The sequence below is a fragment of the Eptatretus burgeri genome, chromosome 1, assembly GCF_056783735.1.
Source record: "Eptatretus burgeri isolate ZD-2024b chromosome 1, Ebu_testis_v1, whole genome shotgun sequence".
Classification (NCBI taxonomy): Eukaryota; Metazoa; Chordata; class Myxini; order Myxiniformes; family Myxinidae; genus Eptatretus; species Eptatretus burgeri.
The window spans coordinates 94,999,106-95,021,478 of NC_140961.1; the positions used below are offsets into that span (position 1 = coordinate 94,999,106).

The 22,373-nt window shown below is 42.1% G+C and overlaps 1 protein-coding gene across 9 annotated transcripts in view; it reads left to right on the plus strand.

Annotated features, from left to right (window-relative positions):
- Nucleotides 1-22,373, plus strand: part of LOC147034988 (membrane-associated tyrosine- and threonine-specific cdc2-inhibitory kinase-like) — an 84,492-nt gene that overhangs the window by 33,880 nt on the left and 28,239 nt on the right. For all 9 annotated transcript variants that reach the window (XM_085892031.1, XM_085892063.1, XM_085892014.1 and 6 more), the window contains one exon: nucleotides 15,513-15,604. In XM_085892031.1, the coding sequence (XP_085748157.1) occupies nucleotides 15,513-15,604 (92 nt within the window). The remainder of the gene's footprint in view (nucleotides 1-15,512; nucleotides 15,605-22,373) is intronic.

A 22,373-nucleotide genomic window follows, 5' to 3' on the forward strand; every position in this document is an offset into this window, starting at 1 on the left:
GACTCCAATCTTGCTCCCCGTTTTAGTTGTTCAATTTCAAACTCGCATTGTTCTTGTTTTCTGCCCCACAGTTTCTCCTGCTCTTTATTTTCCAATCTTATCGTTTCTTTCAATTGGCTCATTTCCTTCCTGTGTTTCATTCGCTGTTCTCTCACTCCTCTTCCTTGTTTCCTCTCCTGTCCTTCCTTCTCCAGTTTCATGGTTTTCTTCATTTGGTTCATCTCCATTTTGTGTTTCATTCGCTGTTCTTTGTCTATCTCCTCACACTCCAGCCTTGCCTTTTCTTCCAATTGGTCAACCTCGGCTTCATGTTCCTTTTGTTTTCTATCCCATTGTTCCTCTCGTTCTTCCCTCTCCAATCTCGTTGTGTCCTTCAATCGCCTGATTTCTCCTTCCTGCTTCAGTTGTTCTTCCCTCATCATCCTCAACTCGTTTTGTCGTTCCCTTTCTTTGTCTTCGTGTTTCTGTAACTCAGAAGTTTTATTTTCAAATTCCTTTCTCATCTCCACACACTCCAACCTGTTTTTTTTTTCCTTTTGTCGTTCAGTTTCAAATTCATACTCTTTCAGTTTTCTATTCCACTGTCTTTCTTGTTCCTCGTTCTGCAATCTCATCATTTCTTTTAACTGACTGATTTCTTTCTCCTGTCTCAATCTTTGTTCTTTCAGTACTCTTTCTTGTTCCTCATTCTGCAATCTCGTGGTTTCCTTCCATTGGTGGATTTCCTTCTTCTGTCTCATTCGTTCTTCCATCATTACTCTTTCTTGCATCTCATTCTTTAATCTGGCCTTCGCTTCCAGCTGTTCGATCTTTACAGTGTGGTTCCTTAACGCTTCATTCTCCGTTCTCGTTCTTTCCTCTCTCAACATCCTCAGCTCGTTTTGTAACTCAGAAGCTTTCTTTTCCAATTCCTCCCTCAATTTGCATGCTTCTTCACTTATTTCATTCCTTCTTTCCACTGCTTCCCTCCTCAATTCGTCCCTTTTTTACTGTATTCCTTTCGTTTTTTTCTGCCATTCCTTTCCCATTCTTATCTCCCCTTCCAGGATTTCTCTTTTAAACTGGCTTGCCCTTACTTCTCACTTCAGTAGTTCCAATTCCCCATCTTGTTTGCGTTTTTCCTTTTCATGCTTTGTTTTCCTTTCTCCTTCCTCCCTCATTTCTCCCTGCAGTTCTTTGAACTGTTCATACTTTTCCAGCATTTCTTCCGTCCTTTCCTCCAGCTGTCTCTCTCCTCTTTTTATCCTCCATTCTAGGCTTTCTCTTTCCTGATTGCCTGTTCTTATCTCTTCCTTCAATTGCTTTATTTCCAAATCGTGTTCTCATTCTCTTTCTTCCAACTTTTTTTTCCATTCTTCCTCTAAGCTGTTCCTATCCTGGGAGATACCAATTTGCTCTTCCTCTTTCCTTTTATTCTGTTCACTCGCCTTTTGTAGCAAAAACCCATGCAACCAATGTACTAACGTCATTTCCTTATGTAGCTTCTCGACTGTGCTGCCTAAGTCCTCTTCCAGCTCCTGAATTTGCTCCTGTGCATCGGCCAATCGTTGTGCTTCCGTGTGCACATAATCCTCATGAACCCAGTTTGCGTTGGTTAAGACCTTTTCCCACCCCCCAAATTCGTTCCTGTGCCTCGTCCAATTCAATCCGCAATGCACTGCCGTCACCCTTCCTCGCCTGCCATGACCCCGTGGTTTGAAACAGTTGTTGGGAGCGCTCGCCTCGTGTCGTGCCATTCGCTGCGCTCAAAATAGCCGCTCGCTCTGTGCTGCGCTGAGGTGCGATCGCGCCGCCATTATGAGACTCAGTTTGCCGGTAAAGTTCGTGCTCAGAATATTGGGTTGAGCTTCCCCACGGATTAAAATTACAAGTGCCGTCCTGGGCCATGGATCCTACATTTCTACACATATACATTTCTGCCCCCGGCACCCGCTCGCCTTGAGACTCCATCTTATTTCACGTAAGCGATTAAATTTAAATTGCTCGTAATTTAATGGAACACGGAGGGTCGCTCCACTCACCTTTGATCCGGTTCCGTAAATTTAGTTGGAGACCGAGGTGGATTTGAATCCCACTCCTGACACCAGTGTTGCGATTTCGCGCCCGCCGGCGTGCGATCGGCCGCTCGACTCGAATGGCGGCCGCCTCACCCACCGGACGGACAATTCAGTCGTGACCCTCTCGGAACAACGCCGGGAGCTAGTCACGGGTGGGGGTTTAACCTCACCACGATCGTGCCAATTGCCCACCCGCGCAGGATAGGGTTGCTCGCCAAATTCAATCTACCTAAGTACCTGCGCGAATGGTCGACCGGGCGATCGTACCATGCCACAGGCCGACTCTGGACACGAACCGCTTAAGCGGTCCGTTCCGTGCTACAGTGATAACCGAGCGGTGTTATCTTCAGCCTTGACAGTTCCGTGATGTTCCTAACAAATCGTGATGCAAGATGGAGAGTCAAACAAATGAAAGGACGCAGTGAAACAGGGAACAAGTTCACACAAGCACGTTTATTCACACACACACACAGACAAGCACGTATCCACAGCAAAAGAAAAATGCACATAAAAAGCAAAGGAAGAGTTAAAACCGAATACGCGTACACACGGCAACACTTAAACAATACTACTTTAAGGACAGGTGCCACCCACAGTCATTTACACAAACCCAAAGAAAATAAAGGACTTCCCTTGGTGCGGCCGTCGAGTCCTCCTCCCATGACCTCCACTCCGAGCTCCATCTCCTTCGCCGTCCTCCACTGCCGACTCGACCAGACTCGACGACGACAGCTCGACTTCAACGAGCTCCTCGGGCTCCGCGAGCTCCACACCGACGCAGAGACACTCGACCACGACGACACAGCTCGGCGATGACCCAACAACGACTTCAGACGGAGGCGAGTTCCACGAGTCAGAGAGAGAGCGAGACCTCAAGCCACCCTACTGGGACAAGGGAATAACCAACCAACAACCACACGCAGTCGAGCGAAGCGGAAGAGGAGGAGGAAGCGAATGGAGGAAGAGGGAGAGAACGCGCCCGTGTCTGTCTTTTATAGCACGGGGCTCCGCCCTTTGCTCCGCCCCGTTTTCGGCTCCACCCTCCTCCGAGAGGATTCTCGAAAAGGGGCGTTCCCTCACCCTGACCGCCTCACGCTGTCCATCCACCAATCGGCGGCGAGCCGCCCTTCCCCCCTTCCCTCACACCAAGCGCGGGCAAGAATGGCGGGAAAAGCCCACCAGCATCGTTGGCGGTTTTTGTTTGTTTGAAATAAAAGATAGAGAAAGAAAAACGACCAACTGGAGGATCGCAGCCCGAATGGATCACATAAATTCCCTCTATACAACGGGTTTGGGCTAACTACACATGCACCTATCGAGATATCTGACCTGAGGGCCCTTTATGGTGTAATGCGAATTTCCACAGCCGTAACAATATAAAGAAATCTCAATTGTATTTTTACTCAAAAACATTCATCTCATTCGCTATTTCCATGTGGAAAGGGCAGCAGTATTTATCAGGGTTCCAATTTGCAATCAACAATTCTTTTCACTATCCTCCAAAGATCCCTTCTTGTCAAGAAAAATGTTTAATCATCTGTACAATAATTATGAAAGTAAGCTTTTTCTTCTTCCTCAATTTTCATTCACAAGCAGTTCCAAAGCAACTGTTATTATTTATTTATTTCCAGTTAACTTTACACTTCTGTGCTGAGGAAAGATGGTAATATTTTAATTGGCTTGTGGTATCATTGCACTATTTTTGGTTCGCGGACACCAGCAGTGACCACTATTTTTGTTGTGTCTGTCTGTCTGTCTGTCTGTTTGTGACTCTCCAGAGCATAGCTCCGTGACGTTTGATGTGATCTTAATGAAACTTGGACACAAGCTAGATATCATGGTCTAGTTGTGTCTTTTTGTATGAGGGGTGTCCCACGCCCCTTGTGTGCGGAGCCGCGCCCACTTGAACTTTTTATTAATTTTTTTCTCTTTTTTTTTTTTTCTCGCAATTTCATTTCCTAGAAACTGTGCGTAATGTCCATAAGTACAAGATATAAAAAAATCCGATTTGATTTGGTCAATTTTGACGGAAGAGAGGTTTTTACGGTAGGGCTTCCTCAAAAGCTTCCACTAACTCAATTGTACCTATCGTGGCATTGGGAAACTTGGGAAACAGCTGAAACGGATGAAGAAGAACGATATCAAACCTTGAAAAATAGCACCGCAAAGCGGGCGTAACCCATCAGCCCCTTGACGCAAACCAATTTCAAGATGGTGGCCATATTGAAAATCGTAGCACGCCCATTTTCGAAAGGAACCTTCCTCTACTCAACCCCAACACATCCAGCAAAAATGGATTTCATCGGACAAGGCGTTCTCCTCGAAATTGATGGAAACCAATTTCAAGATGGCTGCTGTGGCGGCCACAGTGAAAATCGCAGCATGCCCATTTTGGAAAGGAACCTTCCTCTAATCAACCCCATTATACCTCGCCAGAATAAAATAAATGTGTGAAGCCGTTCTCAAGTTATTGTCCGGAAACCAAATTCAAGATGGCTGCTCTAGCTGCCATATTGGATATCGGATTGCGCTGAATATCGAAAGGAACCTCACTCTAAACACCCACATTATATCACAAAAATGAAATCAATAAGTCAAGCCGTTCTCAAGTTATTGTCTGGAAAACAAATTCAAGATGGCTGCCGTAACCGCCATATTGGATATCGGATTGTGCTATATATCGAAAGGAACCTTCCCCTAACCACCCCCATTATACCCCCATGAAAATAAAATCAATCTGTCAAGCCATTCTCAAGTTATTGTCCGGAAAACAAATTCAAGATGGCTACCCTAGCCGCCATATTGGATATCGCATCGCACTGATTATTGAAAGAAACCTTCCTCGACCCAGCCCCAACACACACTGCCAAAATGGATTTGACCGGACAAGGCGTTCTCCTCGAAATCGACGGAAACCAATTTCAAGATGGCTGCCATGGAGGCCACGTTGAAAATCACAGCGTGCCCATTTTCGAAAGGAACCTTCCTCTACTCAACCCCAACACACACACACACACACACACACGCACACACGCACACACGCACACACGCACACACGCACACACGCACACACGCACACACGCACACACGCACACACGCACACACACACTGCAAAATGCATAGCCAAGCCGTTCTCGAAATTGACGAAAACCAATTTCAAGACAACTGCCGTGGCGGCGACACCGAAAATCGCAGCGCGCCCAATTTCGAAAGGAGCCTTCCTCTACTCAACCCCAACAACCCTGCAAAAATGGATTTAATCGGATAAGGCGTTCTCTTCGAAATCGACGGAAACCAATTTCAAGATGGCTGCCATGGAGGCCACATTGAAAATCGCAGCGCGCCCATTTTCGAAAGGAACCTTCCTCTACTCTACCCCAACATACCCTGCAAAAATGGATTTCATCGGACAAGGCGGTCTCCTCGAAATCGACGGAAACCAATTTCAAGATGGCTGCCATGGAGGCCACATTGAAAATCGCAGCGCGCCCATTTTCGAAAGGAACCTTCCTCTACTCTACCCCGACATACCCTGCAAAAATGGATTTCATCGGACAAGGCGGTCTCCTCGAAATAGATGGAAACCAATTTCAAGATGGCTGCCATGGAGGCCACATTGAAAATCGCAGCGTGCCCATTTTGGAAAGGATCCTTCCTCTACTCAACCCCAACACACACCCGAAAATTGGATTTAATCGGACAAGGCGTTCTCCTCGAAATTGACAGAAAACAAAAGTTGACAGACGGATGCCCGGACAACGCCTGTGACGACAATACCCCTTAGCCCAATTCGGGCTGAGGGGTAAAAAGGCACATACTCAGGTCCCCAGCGTCAATTGTGACATCATATCAAACTATGAAGAAGAATTTTGATGTCATGGGTTTGATGTCATGAAGAAGCTGGGTTTGAAAGTAATCAACTAAGTTTTCGTACATAACTTCCTTTCGTTACGAACTGTTCCCCATGTTTATGTATATGACAACAAACCAGGTGTATGCAAACATTATCACCAGTATCACGACAATACAGGTCAAAGCACATTGGTAATTAAAAGCTCGGTTGTTATAATTACATTAATCAACAGGAGTAATTATACAAGTAGTATGGCTATCATTGTAGTCACAGGGCGATTCTTTGGGTTGTCTTTCTCGGGCTCTCAGCTCTGCGAACTCCCCCATAGTAGGAGTGTGGGAGTCCATGCCGTTTGGCCTTGACATTTTACAGCAGTGCGAGTTCCCAAGCTGTGGACCACACTTTGGCTGCAGAGCGTCCATTTGGAAACAAAAAGCTTGACAACATGGTTAAGAGATACAAAATTTCTCTTAACAGTTTAAACACTACCAAATGCTAACGTTTCATCGATCTGATGAGCATCCATTTATTTTATGGTCAATGGAGCTGAATCGAGGTAAACCTTGGAAAATCTTGGAAAAAAAAACAATCATCTGCAACCAATCTTTCTCATCACTATTCGGAATTCCATCAACATTTCAAATCTCTGACATTGTCCACTTCTTTTCTCCACTTCTCTCTCACTTATACAGAAAAATGCTGCAATATCCCATCACACTTACTCGAGTCGTCTATGTACTTACTCTGACCATTTGAATACAAACCCATTCCTTAATCAAAACAGATAAATACAGTTTAAACCTCTTTTTTTTCAACAGGTGGACAAAAATTGTCAAATCATTTGTCAAAGTTGAGTCACCAGGCGAATATCACTCCAAATTGCAGCTCAAAACACTCCGTCCGTTAACCTTGCTGTGGGGGAAGCATGGCAGGATTTGAACCTGCTGTTGGCACCCAACTGGTCCCTTTTCCCCTGATTGGTGACTCCAGATGACCATTAGGTTCAAACACCACCTTTGGTGTGTATTATGTATCCAATTTCGCTTAAACAGCTTTATGGTCTATCAGTGTGACAATAAAAGCAAAATTGTAGTCCAATTAAATGATTCATGAATTAACCTGACAAATCGATGCACATATAAAGCCACCAGGAAAAAATTTTCCGCCCCCCTTTCTGCTATTCGTGCAGAATAGCACGAATATTCAGTTGACTTTGGCAGACAAGTGTGTCAAGGAATGGTCTTGTGATAAAGCCTGCATGACTGTGTGTATTCAAGAAGCACCCGACAGCCAGTCTCACACTTTTCTAAGGAGGACTCAGAAGAAGAGCCAGTCCGACACAAGCTTTGTCTGTATTTTAACCCAATTTTCTTCACCACTTGATGTACTTGGTTCACAGATCAATCATTATAAGAGGTAACATTCTTTAATTCATGTATGCAAGGAATTTTGCCTGCCTGAGTCGATCAAAAGGTTACACTAGGTGGTTTGCCATTGCCATTTCGAGACTAATGAAGACAGCACACCTAGTTTAACGTTCGTCCGAGGGATCGTGCATCATATGTGAATCACCCTATGTGCAAAACACCAATAGGGAGTTTGGGAGATGGTTGTTGCTTTAAACGTCACATTTATCTGAGAATCATCTGTGTAGTATAAATCCTTGTTCATCACAAGGTACCAAAATCATACACAACTACTTTAGAAAAAACTTTAAAATAATTCCAAATCACATTTCTACATTTCGATCACATTTTGAGTACAATGATAACGAACCAAATCAAAATTTTGGAAACATTTCTACAAATTAAGACCTCAGCTTGCTGGGCTGAGCAATTGGAGGCAATTCCCCACTTTTAATCATTTAAGTACTGAACAAACCGCTATTTAATTAACTTTGTCTCAATGCCAGCGATAGCCAATGTACTAAATGGACCCCCGTTCAGAATATATTTTACATTCACAATTGTCATTACCTTCGCATTCTGCGAAAGGTTATGTATTGGTCGCTGTGTATTTATTTATTTATTTATTTGTGAATATGTGTGTGTGTGTGTGTGTGTGTGTGTGTGTGTGTTTGTTTGTTATTCGCATAACTCAGAAAGTATTAAACCAAATCGCTTGACATTTGGTGGGATGATGGGTTATTATCCAAGGAACATTTGATTAGATTTTGGGAGTGATCGGGTCAAAGGTCAAGGTCACGGAAAGGTCAAATTCGTATTTTTACCATAGCGTGGTCAATTTTGATCTAATTGGCATGCAACCGATGCCAAAATGTTCAGAATTCATTGCCCAATCTTGTGATGGGCGACATGACACAATTACGTCATTACCCATGTTTTTAAAAGAAAATGTCCCAAATCCTGGCATTATAATCAGTACCAAAATATATGTTTGTGGGAGATGCCAATGATTAATATCTTGCCAAAACGAAGTTTTTGCAAGATATGTTAGTCAGCTTGTATGTTTTTTTTTTTTTTGTTTGTTTGTTTGTTTGTCTGTAATCACGTATAAAAAATTCTGCAGAGCACAGTTATCATTGGAAATTTTTGTAACTTCGTATTTCAGAGGCCTATGGAGGTCCATTTCAGTGCACAAAATTTTGAAGGTCAAGGTCACTTTGTCGCAAATCGGGAGAGTCGACGAAACCCTTATTTTTTGAGTAATTTTGATCGGATCGTCTTCAAACTTCATGGGAATTTCGTTCATAGTCTGGCGCTCAGCTGATTAATTTTTGGTGGCGATTGGCCTTGACCTTCATATGATTTATTTGTTTTTTTTTTGGTCTGTAATCACGTATAAATCACTCTGCAGAGCACAGTTATCATTGGAAATTTTTGTAACTTCTCATATCAGAGGCCTATAAAGGTCCCTTTCAGCGCATAAAATTTTGAAGGTCATGGTCAAAGGTCAAGGTCACTTTGTCGCAAATCAGGAGAGTCGACGAAACCCTTATTTTTTGAGTAATTTTGATCGGATCGTCTTCAAACTTCATGGGAATTTCGTTCATAGTCTGGCGCTCAGCTGATTAATTTTTGGTGGCGATTGGCCTTGACCTTCATAGTTAGCGCCTAAAGTCAAACATATTTGACCCCAAGGTCAAATTTTCAAGTTTTAGGAACCATATCGTGTAGTACCTCAAATTGAACACCTCGATGAGTGCTTTCTAGATATGTCAAGGTTGAGACATTATGACGTCATTTGGTGACGTTATTAGGCAAAAGCATATTTTTCATGGTTACTCTGTAGAACGATTCTCATCGGAATCTCTCGTAGGCAGATATTCCTCAAGGAGTCGCTCCTGGTGGATAGCAGCTCTGTTCACCTCAGTGTGACCTTAAAGAAGTCACACGTGGTCACCTTTTGGCAAGATACGGGTCACCCTGCGGGTGACATTGGTTTATTTTTGTTTGTTATTCGCATAACTTAAAAAGTATTACACCGAATTGCATGAAATTTGGTGGGATGATTGGTTATTAGCCAAGGACCATTTGATTAGATTTTGGGAGCAATCGGGTCAAAGGTCAAGGTCATGAAAAGTTCAAAATCGTCTTTTTACCATATCGCGGTCAATTTTTATCCAATTTGCATGAAACTAATGCCAAATGTTCAGAATTTAATGCCCAATCTTGTGATATGCAACTTGACACAATGACGTAATTTCCCTTACTCGCGGTTGGGGGTCAAAGGTCAGGGGGTCACGACCTTGCAGATGTGCGTATTTTTATCATAACGCAGTCAATTCTTATCCGATTCGTATGAAATCGGCACCAAAATGCTCCTTGTTCTGTTCCCCACACTCTTATGCCAAGAACAAAACAGTAGCGGCGGCGAAGGTATATGCTCTCTACGAGTGTCCGTTCTAGTTTCACAATTTATCAGCATTTTTATTTACAAACCAAGGCTCCCTGGTGTTTCCAAGATCTCTATGGCTCTTAAATAAACCTTTGACACTTGCTTCAGCGTCTATCCAAGGCACGGCACACATTTATGTCCTTTCCTGCTGGCAAAGCACAGAGATTCCAGTTTAATGTTGGCCCGTGCGGCCTTGGCATTATCAAAGTGCCCAAGCCAAAGTGGCCACAAGTCAAAGTGGTCTCTTGACTAAACATGTTGCATTATATTATTATTCTCCTATAACAGGTATTCAAATGGGACTCTTCATAGGCCATCCATTTATTATGTATGCAACGTACAGTGTTCAAAGCCAAAATAGTACACAAGTAAAGGTTATCAAACAGTGACAAAGCCCAAGCTTTAATCCAATTTGACTCTCACTGTTTAACCACAGCACGAGGGAGAGAATTCTCACACGGAACATACACAATATTCCATTTGTGCATTATCTTGCCCAGTGTTTCTCAAGGTGGGGCGTGGCAATATTTTGGTGGGGCATGAGGATTCAGAATTAATGAATCAATATATGATCGCTTTCATAGCTTTGCACTTTCAAATTTTGAATTTGCAAAAGTGAGTAGCAATTGAATAAAATTTGCAATATAGTTTTAATAAAGCCTTTTGAATACATATGTAGTATAGTGTTATAAATTTGGAATTCAATTGCACGCAACATACAGGTTCCCTAAGTCAGCTATGTCGATAAGTGCATGTTCCCTAGATAGCTCACCTTCCATTGTTTAAATCTTTTGAAATTGATTAGATGCGCTGCGGATCAATTTAATATTTGGGCAGCGAACAATGGAGATGTCCCTCCCCCTATTCTGTGAAGAGGAAGAAGAACCCTGCGGTGACGTCACAACTCCCTCCCACCCGTGATTGAGTGGGGGGTGGATCACGAGGGCATGAGTCATTCCGGGTGCGGGGGAAGGGGTGCAAAGGATAAAGAGGACATCTTTTCTTTGTTAAAAAAGAGTCCCGTGGGAGTCCCGTGGTCGGGCTGAGTTCGTGGGCTGAGTTCGTGGGAGTCCCTTTCTGAGTCCCGTGGGCAGAGTTCGTGTGCTGAGTCCCGTGGGTGGAGTAAGCTTTTTTGCTTCTGAGAGAGCAGTCGTTCAGCAGGCCATCAGGTCCTGCTTGGCTTGCTTGGCATGAGCCTTCGGAAGCTTTTCGCTTTAGCTGGCTCAGTGAGCTTCGGCTGCTGCTTTGTTTTGGAAGGAACTTGAGCCAGTTGTTCGGCTCGAGCTGCAAGTGGAGGCTTCTTCCTCTCCTTCCTTTCCTTCTTGGTTCGTGGAGCTTTTTGTTCTCCATTTTGTTTCCCTGCTTGGTGCGACGCATCGGCCTGTTCTTGGAGTTGGATCCTTGGGGAAGCGACGATCGACAGGAAGGATCGGCGCCTCGTCTCACCGGCGCGGGAGCTCGGGAGGATCACGGCAATTGGATCCAGCTCGCTATCGCTGGAGCCCGGGTCCGGACAAGTTGAAGACCACACGAGGTGGAAAGGTTCGAATCAAGCTCTGAGTTTCAGCTCACCTGTCCTCCGAGCTGGAGCTTGTGATTAAAGGCTTCAGCCACCGTTTCGTGTGTGTGTGTGTGTGTGTGTGTGTGTGTGTGTGTGTGTGTGTGTGTGTGTGTGTGTGTGTGTGTGTGTGTGTGTGTGTGTGTATATGTGTGTGCGCGCGCGCGTGTACGTGTGTCCATGGGCCCGTCTAATAAGTAGGAACTACTGTTAAGTGTAAATGACTATACATAATAAGTAGACGGTTGTAGTTCTTTTGTCGTGCTTTTGTTGCTTGTATAATTGCATACGTGCTTCATTATAATAAATGTCCTTGTGTGAATGTAAACCTGCTCGTTGCGTCCATTCCCTCATTGACTGAACATTTCGTCTGTTGGGAGTTAGAAAGCCATTGGTTTGCCGCAATAGGGGGACATTTGGACCGACGGTTCTCGGCGATTACGCCACTCAGAATCGCACACGGACAAGCTCGCCTCGGCGGTTTGTTTCCGTACGAGTTGCGTCGAGGGTGGAATACCCCGGTAGTTGGATCACGTGGGTATTTAGGTAAATTGAAGATTGGCAATCGACCCTACCCCACGTGATCTGCCGATTGGCGTATTTCGGTTCTTGTACAAGGACCCATCGCTCGGAGTTATCTGGGCGGCGATCTATATTCCGGGCGATCGGTCGGGCCGACTTGACTTGCGGCTCCGTTCAGAGCGGTCGGTTGGTGGCCGACCCCCGGGCAGTAACAATTTCCTGTAATGTCTCCAATCATGGTGGGGCGTACAATTTTTTTTTTTTGAAAATCAAAGTGGGGCGTGGGACCAAGGCATATTGTGGGCGTTCTCGAGGCATAATGTGGGCGTTCTCAAGGCATAATGTGATTCATGACTCAAGACACACTTAAATTGCCTACCCATTTGTGGGAATATTCAAAACTGCACTGAAACACATGTGCGCATGTCTGAGGGATCATTTTAAGTGATGGACATGATGTGTATTCATGATTAAACAGCAGACAGAAGGGATCAACAACACACACAACAAACATCCCTCTGCTCTCAGTCATGAGCCAGCCACCAAACCATGAACAGAAAAGTTCAAACACAGACTGCTTTAACTCTCTGCCTGAAGTTTTACATTCAATTGATTCATTCTTTAGTTGTTGCAATATCATTTCTAATGAGACATTCATGTATGACATCATACAGCAATTTTCAGTTCCTTATCGAACTCGCAATCGCTTCTAATTCAGATGTTCACCAAGATCAAATTCACACACACTACCTCTATATCTGGTCTTGAAGCACTCTCAACGGCATCCGCCCTGCACTCCAAAGAGACCGCACTACAATGCTCGGGCTCTCTTTTTCAATACAAGCTGACATATACCCAGTCGTTTGTGTCCACGCCAAAGATGCAACGGCGTATGCAAATATAATTGATGGTGTGGTAGTACAGGTTGATGTTAATGGTTGTGCTGGCCTTTTGTCTTTGGATTCCTGATACAACCACGGCATATAAAAACTAATTTTAAATCATTTGGACAAACTTCTGCTATTTTTCACTTTCGCCAGATTAGAACTGTGAAATTTAAGGGTGAAGGGGTAAACAACCCCCTTAAAAAGATGTTCCACCAACTTGAGGCTGGTAGATTTTGAAAATGATTTTGCCAGATGCCAAAGGAATCGGATAAAAAAACAGGTTTGATGACTATTGCAATTTGCTTCAGGTTACCCCATGATTCAGCACAGGCTGCCCAGACTAATTTGGAGCATATCATCAAACATCGACATCGTCAGTAATTTCATTGTCAAATTGTCAAATGTATTTGTAAACTGAAATTTTCAGTGATATGAGTGAGTAATTTGCAAATTTTGTTTAAGTTTGATTGGATAATAGTACAGTTGTTAAACTTTTCCCAGGGCCCACTTTTTTGGCTTGCCCTGCACTGAACAACTCTTACTGAGTGATTTTTGAGATCTCTCTGATTAGCACTATAAGAGCTCGTTCATAACTCAAGTCTTTCGCGAGTAATTAGCTTCTGGCAATTACAAGCAGTCCACTGTGCTGCAATGCACGTGTTAATCCCCAAGCTCATTTTGGGGAGAAAAAGTGCAGCTTGCACCACAAATGATTATGGTGTTCCCCCATGAAATATAATTTTAAAATAATTTCAATGCATGTTATTTTGTTCATCAGAATCTTGTTATATTATTTTGTTCACTGTGGGAATACTCTTGTTCATATTCAAATACATAAACAAACAAGAAAAAGAGCAATCAAAGATTGCAGACCATCGCCAGGACTTGTTTTTTTTGTGTTGTGTATTTTGTGTGGTGTTTGTGTATATACTGGTGTGTTACGTAATTAATAATAGACATAACTACAACTGCCACTTTATAACTGCTGGCAGTGATGACCAGGTACCAAGACGTCCCACTTTGATGCAACCCTGCTTCGATTGGATACTTGACCCTGACCCATGACGTTTATCGTTACCTCCGCAACCGAAGGTGGACAGAGGTTATGTTTTCACCCCTGTCTATTTGTCTGTGAGCAGGATATCTCGAACATTTATGCATGGGTTCGGACAAAATTTGGTGGACAGGTTGAGTGTATGACGAGGACAAATTGATAAGATTTTGGTGAAGATCCGGATCTGGATACAAGAATTTTTAAAGTGATTATTCGCCATTGATACATGCGGGCCAAAAGCGATTACAGAGCACAATATTTAAAATAGTTATGGACGGGTTGTGAAAAAACTATGTTGATGCATTGGTTAGGTGACAAGAACAAACAGATTCGGTTTTGGTTCGCTGGATTCATATCCGGCCCATCAGTGAGATAAAAATCATAAACTGTTTAGCATGGTGGAGGTATGCACTCGACCGAGTGCTATTCTTGTTAGTCAATTGAATTCAGAATGGTATGAAAATAATTTCAATTCATTTCAAATGGAAGACCAAAGAGGTACAGGACTGCATTGGAGTCATCAAAAGGAACCTGAACAAGCAAAAAGCAAAGATTAAGTCATCAGGAGGAACCTGGATAGGATTCACATTTCAGCTGCTTCTACTCTACCCTCAAACACATCCAGGCACAGTCAAGTGAGCTTCATTAAAAAAAACAAAAGAACCCATGTCAAATTAAATAATTCTGGTTACCAGACCATGCATCCAATCAAGTTGAAATTTAAAACCTGTATTCCCTTTCACTACGAGATCATAAATGTGAAGTTTCATGTCGATTGATTAAGCGGTTCCAGAGAAAACATTTAATATTTTTCTTCAATCCAATATTGCTGCCAAACCATGTGACCTATCAATTATTCCTTGACAACCTTGCACACCCATGGCATGGGGAACATTTGTGTGAAGCTTCCCCTCAATCTGTCCGGCCGTTCTGGAGAAGAAGATTTTTTATAGGTTTTCAGGTAAATCCAATATGGCTGCCAAACCATGTGACCTATGACATCGTATGTGCGATTATTTTGTTCCTCGTGGATAGGTGGTGATACATGTAAAGTTTCGCTTCAATCTGTCTGTTCAATCTTCAATCTGTTCAGCCACTTCAGAAAAGATTTTTGAAGGTTTAAAAAAACAAAACAGTATGGCTGCCGAATCACGTGACTGATGATGTCATCAAATATTTTTTTTCTGTGGACCATTTAATCCAAAGATGATCCTCAAAAAAATTTCATACTGATCACATGTAGCATTCTACATATGCAATTATAACGTTATAATGAAGGCACCTTTGACGTCATCAAAAAATTACATTTATTCCCATGCGGAGTACTTGCAGCGTGCCAAGTTTCAATTTTTTCCTTGGTGCGGCTTCAGAGATACAAAGGTCCAAAGTTTTTCCGTTTTTCCAACATGGCTGCCACACCACGTGGCTTCTGATGTCATAATTATGACTTAAACATTCCACACGAGTCGTCACGCCGATGGTGAAAATTTCGTCTCGATCTGACAATCGGTTACGGAGAAAAACACGAAAGTTCTGTGCGGACAAAGACAGACAGACAGATAAACTGATCCAAACACAATGCCCTCTCCTTCAGCAAGAGTAAAAATCATTTTGGGTACCTTTTGGTGAGATTTTTTTGTGTTGCGAATTTGTTTAAAAAATGCAATCAATCATTTTACTTCACTTATTTGATATTACTTTTTATTTATTGATTTTATGTCAGGCTGATCTGAATGATGCTCAGGAGGGGGACCCAACCTATATGGCACCAGAGTTGTTGCATGGACATTTCAGCACTGCAGCAGACATATACAGGTGAGTGCTGGCTGCCAATGGCGTATTTGCATTTCTCATTGTGTACATCGACCAAATTAATAATACATCGACCTGGGATCAAGTATAATGATATGAACAAGACATTTGCAGCAGAATTGTAGCTTGCAATTCAAATCCCATCACTGCGTTAATTTACACAATTACAATTTTAATTGTAATGTCGTAGATTTGGTGTAAATTATTGCACTGGTGGTTTGTACATAATTTGGGTTGCAGCAGCATTGTTGCAACTGCAATTAAAATTGCTGCATCATTAATTTTTTTCTTGCGTATGGCAGCTTGGCTGCCCAGTAGCTATAATTTTGTTGGGGCGTGACTATGCCGCTGATGCTGTGCCCCGAAACCAGTACACTGGTACTCACTTGCTGACCTTGGAAGGATGACGAGTCAACTCCACCTGGTGTTAATTCAGTGGAAATAGGGCTCGAACTTAGTACCCGAAGATCCCAAACCAGCCACCCTGACCAATGAGACAAAGCCAACACCAGGCTTGCATCATTCACGTAGAATTAGAATTACTTGTTTAATCGAGTGAGGTTGGGCACAAAGGAACCAACCTGTTGATACTCACTGTATTTGATAAGCTACATACTGACACTTGCTCTGTCACTCATTAAACATGTTGATGATTCACACCCATTTATGATTTCTGATGGAGAATGCAGCTGTCTCTTGTTGAGAGGAAGGGATATGTTTTGTTGACCATCTTTAAATAATTTTAGTCTGATCCAGGATTGCATGCTTTTCTCAAAAGCAATGACATATCGGGCCTGATCCACTTTAAATATATACTGGATTGTTGAGGAAAACCTTGATATTCTTCTGATATTCCGTAAAATTCGGACCATTGAGCCACATCCCCTAAATTTAAAAAAATCTGCAATTTAAACACGCACAAGCGCACTGGTTTATAAGCCGCAAATGTGACACAAGAAAACCAAGCGCAAAAACGTCCGAAAATTAGCCACAAAAAGTGAGAAACTCGACAGCCACAGAAACTTGTCAGACGCGCGCAAAGCACAAATTCAATCACAAATTCAGTGACAAAACAACACAAAAATGAAAATACAGCGACACCAAAGATACACAATAATACACACAATCAAAAAATACCGGTAGTCACATTTATTCGTCGTCGTCATCATTTCCACTGAAGCCACTGAAAGCTTCGTCTTCAGTGTCTGAGTTGAACAACAGAAGCACAGCTTCTGCTATGACTGCATCGCTGACCCCGGCCTCTTTTTCACTGTCGGATGAATCCCAGTCTTGCTGGCTGGAGCTGGTGGCTTCTCTGTCGTCTGCTACATCCAAGAGTTCAGCTTTGCGAAAGCTGTTGACGATCGTAGATTGTTTTACTTTTCCCCACACTGTCAAAATCCATTGATAGACATCCGTGAAGCTTGCTCGTCATATGCGTCCAGTTTTAGTGAAAGAGTTTTCGCCACTGGTCATCCATGTTTCCCATTCAACACGCAGTGCAACTTTGAAAGCACGATTATCACTGATATCAAGAGGTCGAAGATATTTGGTCGTGCCACCTGGGATCACTATTGGGATGGAGTCAGTCGATCTGATTGCTTATTTTACGGTATCAGTAATGTGGGCCTTCATGCTGTCCAAAACCAACATGGCCTTGTTTCAGTGGAAGAACCCTCCCGGTCGCTTGCCGTAGCACTCAGTGAGCCACGTCTTCATTAGCGTTTCATTCATCCACCCTTTCTTGTTCACTTTAAGAACGATTCCTTTTGGAAACTTCTCCTTTGGCAACGTAACGCGTTTAAATATGACCATTGGTGGAAGTTTTTCTCCAGATGCCGTGTAGCTCAGGACGCTAGTAAAATTGGTTTTCTCGTGACCAGTTGTTTTTAAACAGATGGACGATTCGCCTTTTTTGTTTACAGTCCGATTGAGAGGTAGGTCAAAGGTCAGATGGACCTCATCCATATTAATTATGTCCTGGGGAGCAATGAAGTTCTCTGTTATTTTCTCCTGCGTGTAGTTCCGAAAGTTTGCGATTTTTTTTTTTTTTTTCTTCGAAGTCAGGAGGAAGTTGTTGACAGAGAGTCGTTCGTGCTCTGACAGAAAGTCGTTCGCGCTCTGACAGAAAGACCTTTGCGTTTCATAAATCTGAAACACCATGACTGCCTGCCCTGAAATTCTTCTATTTTCTTTTCTGCAGCGATCGATCTTGCTTTTAGTGTAATCAGAACAGTAGAAACACCCTGACGACCATCCACTCTGTGTGTTAACCCAGTCTTCAAGTCCGTCCAGAAATCCAGAAAATCCAGAATCTAAAAATCTAACAAATCCAGAAACAAGCCGCATCGTTATTTTAGCCGCAGAGGTCGAAGTTGAGGGAAACAGTTGCGGCTAATAGTCCGAATTTTACGGTACTCATAATAATAATAAGGCAGCTGGATGATACATTGCACCCTCCCCATCAACCAAGAGAAAATGCTTTTTCATATCACCTCAAGAAAAGCGTTTACCTCTCTGTATGTCACCATTGACAGTTTCATCTATCTATAATTCCAGCAGAGTGTGTGTGTGTGTGTGTGTGTGTGTGTGTGTGTGTGTGTGTGTGTGTGTGTGTGTGTGTGTGTGTGTGTGTGTGTGTGTGTGTGTGTGTGTGTGTGTGTGTGTGTGTGTGTGTGTGTGTGTGTGTGTGTGTGTGTGTGTGTGTGTGTGTGTGTGTGTGTGTGTGTGTGTGTGTGTGTGTGTGTGTGTGTGTGTGTGTGTGTGTGTGTGAGAGAGAGAGACCGCTGTTTCTCAACAACCTCTGGTCCGATCTAATTGAAACTTGCCAGGTATATTGCTGGGGACCTGAGGATGTGCGTTTTCAAGGTTTGATATTAATCGGACAAGTGCTTCCCAAGTTATGGCCATTTATTTACCAACCAATGGGAAGACACGTTGCGTGGGCGTGGCCGATGGGGAAGGGAAGCACAGCCACGTTCCCCATTACGGGTTACAACGTACGGGCTTCCGGAGAGTGATGACTTCGTGTATTCTAATAATTTCTCGATTTCTTATGCGCATTTATAGATAAACACAATGGCCCAAGTTATGATCGTTTTCATATTAAATGGTGTATAAATTTCGGGAACATCAGAGTGCTGGTATGCTCCGAACTATGAAGTAAATTTTTTCTCTGTCTTCTCTTCTCTTTTTGTTTTTCCTTGCCACGACATTGCAAAAAGGTAAAATACGTTGGCGCTAATTGAATAATTGGGTATTAAAAATAAATTGCGAATAATCGTAACTGCGAATAATATCGAACTTCCGGGTCATGCATGTACGGGCACGTGAGAGCGAAGAAACGGCCTGTGTGGTTTATTTATTTCTTTATTATTATTATTATTATTATTATTATTATTATTTTTTTTTTTTTTTTTTTTTTTACGGGCACGTACGAGTTCATGTGAAATCTCTAAAATCTCATCTAATATATTGTTACGGTTGTGGGAATTTAGCATTGTGCAGAGTTGCTTGGTCTGTGGACGAGTAGGAAGCATCTTTATTATTTTTTTAACTAACATTTTCTACAATATTCAAATTTGAAAAAAATGGATATTTATGTATACACTGGTCATTGAAAAGTCCTTTTCATGAATGAAGGAGGAAAATAATTTATGAGCTTGAATTTTGACTTCTTATAATAAGCACTGTCAAAGAATTTTTAAAGTCAGGTCAGGTCAGGTCAGGTATGGGAGCATGTGCCAGAACAGCGCGTCGCTGCGTCCACTTTCCGCCGGTACTCCAGGGGCCTCCGTCTGGCCATCCCCCAGGCAGATGCCAGGCCCATCCCCATCTCCTTGAGATGATGGTCAACCTGCTGCAACCACGAGGAACGTGGTCGGCCCACTGGCCTCCTCCACTCATGAGACTCCCTCGCTGAGAGAATCTGGTGAGCAGGATCAGCGTCAGGAAAACGAGCCACATGTCCATACAGCCGCAACTGACGCTCACGAACTATGCAGGTAACAAATCTCATCCGAGTCTCTCTCAGCAACCGCTCGTTGGACACAAAATCCGACCAGCGATAGCCAAGGATTTTCCGAAGAGACCCGGAACCAAAGGAATTAAGTCTCCGTCTCAGATCCTTGGGCAGAGTCCAAGTCTCGCATCCATAGAGCAAGACTGGAAGTACCAAGGACCTGAAGACTCGGACTTTCGTCCTCCCGCACAGGTACCGGCAGCGCCACACCCCATGATCCAGTGAATCCATGACTCCCCAGGCCCGACCCAGACGTCTATTGACCTCTGACTCACAGCCAGCAGAGACATGAATATCACTGCCAAGGTAAGTGAATCTCTCCACGACCTCAACATCCTCACCACAAACAGACACAGACAGGACATCAGCATCCAAGATGTCACCGAAAGCCTGGATCCTAGTTTTGACCCAAGAAACCCGTAATCCCAGCGGCTCCGACTCCTCATTCAGCACCTCGAGGGCCCCCAAAAGGATATCTAAAGTCTCCACAAAGATGACTGCATCATCTGCAAAGTCAAGGTCCGAGATCTTGACATTCCCAAATGATGCACCGCAGCTTGATCTCTCTGACATCCTCCCTAAAATCCAGTCCATACAAGTGCTGAAAAGTGTGGGGGCCAGTTCACACCCCTGACGAACTCCAGTAACAACTGGAAATAAGTCAGAGATGGTACCACCACACTTCACAGCACTCTCAGTACCAGAGTAGAGTTCAGACATCAGATCGATCAGTTTTGGTGACACCCCACGAAGACCAAGAATCCTCCAGAGGGCATCCCAGTAGGGTGAATATACTGATTCTGGCTCACTTTTCCCCATGTAAATGAATGGGGGATTTTCAGCGATTCATTTTTTTTTTCCGAAAAAATAAACCCCCCTATTTATCCCAAGGTATATTTATTTGTCTCCCCTTTTAACCTAGGGACACTTTTTTTTTCAAATAACCAATGCAATAAGATAAAGATTTGTTCAAGCAGTAAAGTAGTTATGTGATTTGTTAAAGGTGATTCTAAAGAAATATCTGAAACATCTAAGCCTCGGGATACTCTTTTTCAAATAACCAATGCATATTGTTTTGCTCACTCATTGAACCTACAAAGATTTGTTCATTCTCAAATTCCTTCAATAGTTTAATTTTCTTTGCACAATAATCCGCATCTAAAATATTTAAAAACAAAACATTTGAATCTTTATATTTTTTAAGATACCCCTTTTGTGCCATAACGAAATGATAAACTTCTCTTAATGATCTCGTCTGACCACCTCCTGAGCCACATATCATTTTGAGATGATAGTAAATTGTTTTTTCATTGTTCAATTGATAACCATCAAAGTTTTCAGTCCATTCAAGGATATTTTCAGTCCATTCAATGCCATTTCATTTACTTCTTCACTATATATGTAATGTTTATAACTTCTTATTGTATTCATTTTCCTATATTCTTCTTTCTTATTCATCAAACAATTATAATAATTTCTAAAAGTTATTGATTTCTTTATTACATATTTCTTTATTCCCTTTAACCTCTTATCAATCTGATCACCATACTTATAAGCATATACCTTTGCTCTCAATCCAAAAAACTCACTCATTACTTTTCCACCCAACTCATCCTTAAACTTACCAATAACCTTTTCATTCTTTTTAGAAAATAACTCATTCTTCCTGCTGAAATTACTTGTATCATATACTCCAATATTTTTCTTCATATCTTTTTAAACATCATCAGTTTTTATATCTATGATAAAACTATCAGTGTCCATATACAACAATGAAACATTTTCACCATACTCTTTCTTTAAGTCATTATACAAATAATCATACATCAATATCTTCGATAAATCAAGAACTGCTGTTCCAATATAAATTGGTTTATCCATTACAATACTTTCCTTTTTCATATGAATAGCAGAAAAGTTCTCTGAAAAAACCTCTTATCTCTCAAAACTTGGTTTATTTATCAATCTCGAAGCTTCTTTCCAAGATGTTGCGAATCTAATGTTTTGCCTGTTTCTAACATTTTCCATAGTCTTTCCAAATACAGCATTATTCATTAATTTATAAAAGTCCCCTTCAAATTTTACTTTTGTATTTGCTCTCATATCTGTATTGAATTGAATATACGTTTTCATCCAAGGACTTTGTTTGAATTTTAAAACTGAATTTTAGCTACTCTCAATCCTTCTCTCAAAAACTGTTTTAAGCTTCTCTGATGCAAAACATATCCCTCTTTATCATAGAATGTTGTTAATAACTTTTCTGTTGATTTGCCTTCAATATTAAAACTTTTATGATAATCACTGAACCATTCTTTCTTTGGGGTTTCTTTCTCACATGCAAAAGGAAGGTCTTTATGCTTATTATGAAGATCACTCTGGTACCTCAAATCAATTTCAAAATAATAACCTTCTTCTTCCTCATTCAATTCCTCTTGAGAAGAAATAACAATATTCATCAAAGCCTTTTCAAAATCCTTTTCTTCCACCCACTCTAATTTACCATAAGGCAGAGATTGAGACATTGCCCATCCATACAAATTATTAGCATCAAAATACATCAAATAATTACTATCTTTTTCACTATCATAATTTGGAAGATATTAATTATTTGCTTTAGCATATATTTTTGAACATACTTGTGATATTCCACCTCTCTTAGACTTCTCAATCATCGAAAGCATATCTACATCACTGATTAAATCTATATCTTGTTTTGTCATTTTCAACATTGCACTCCAAGCAAAACCAGGA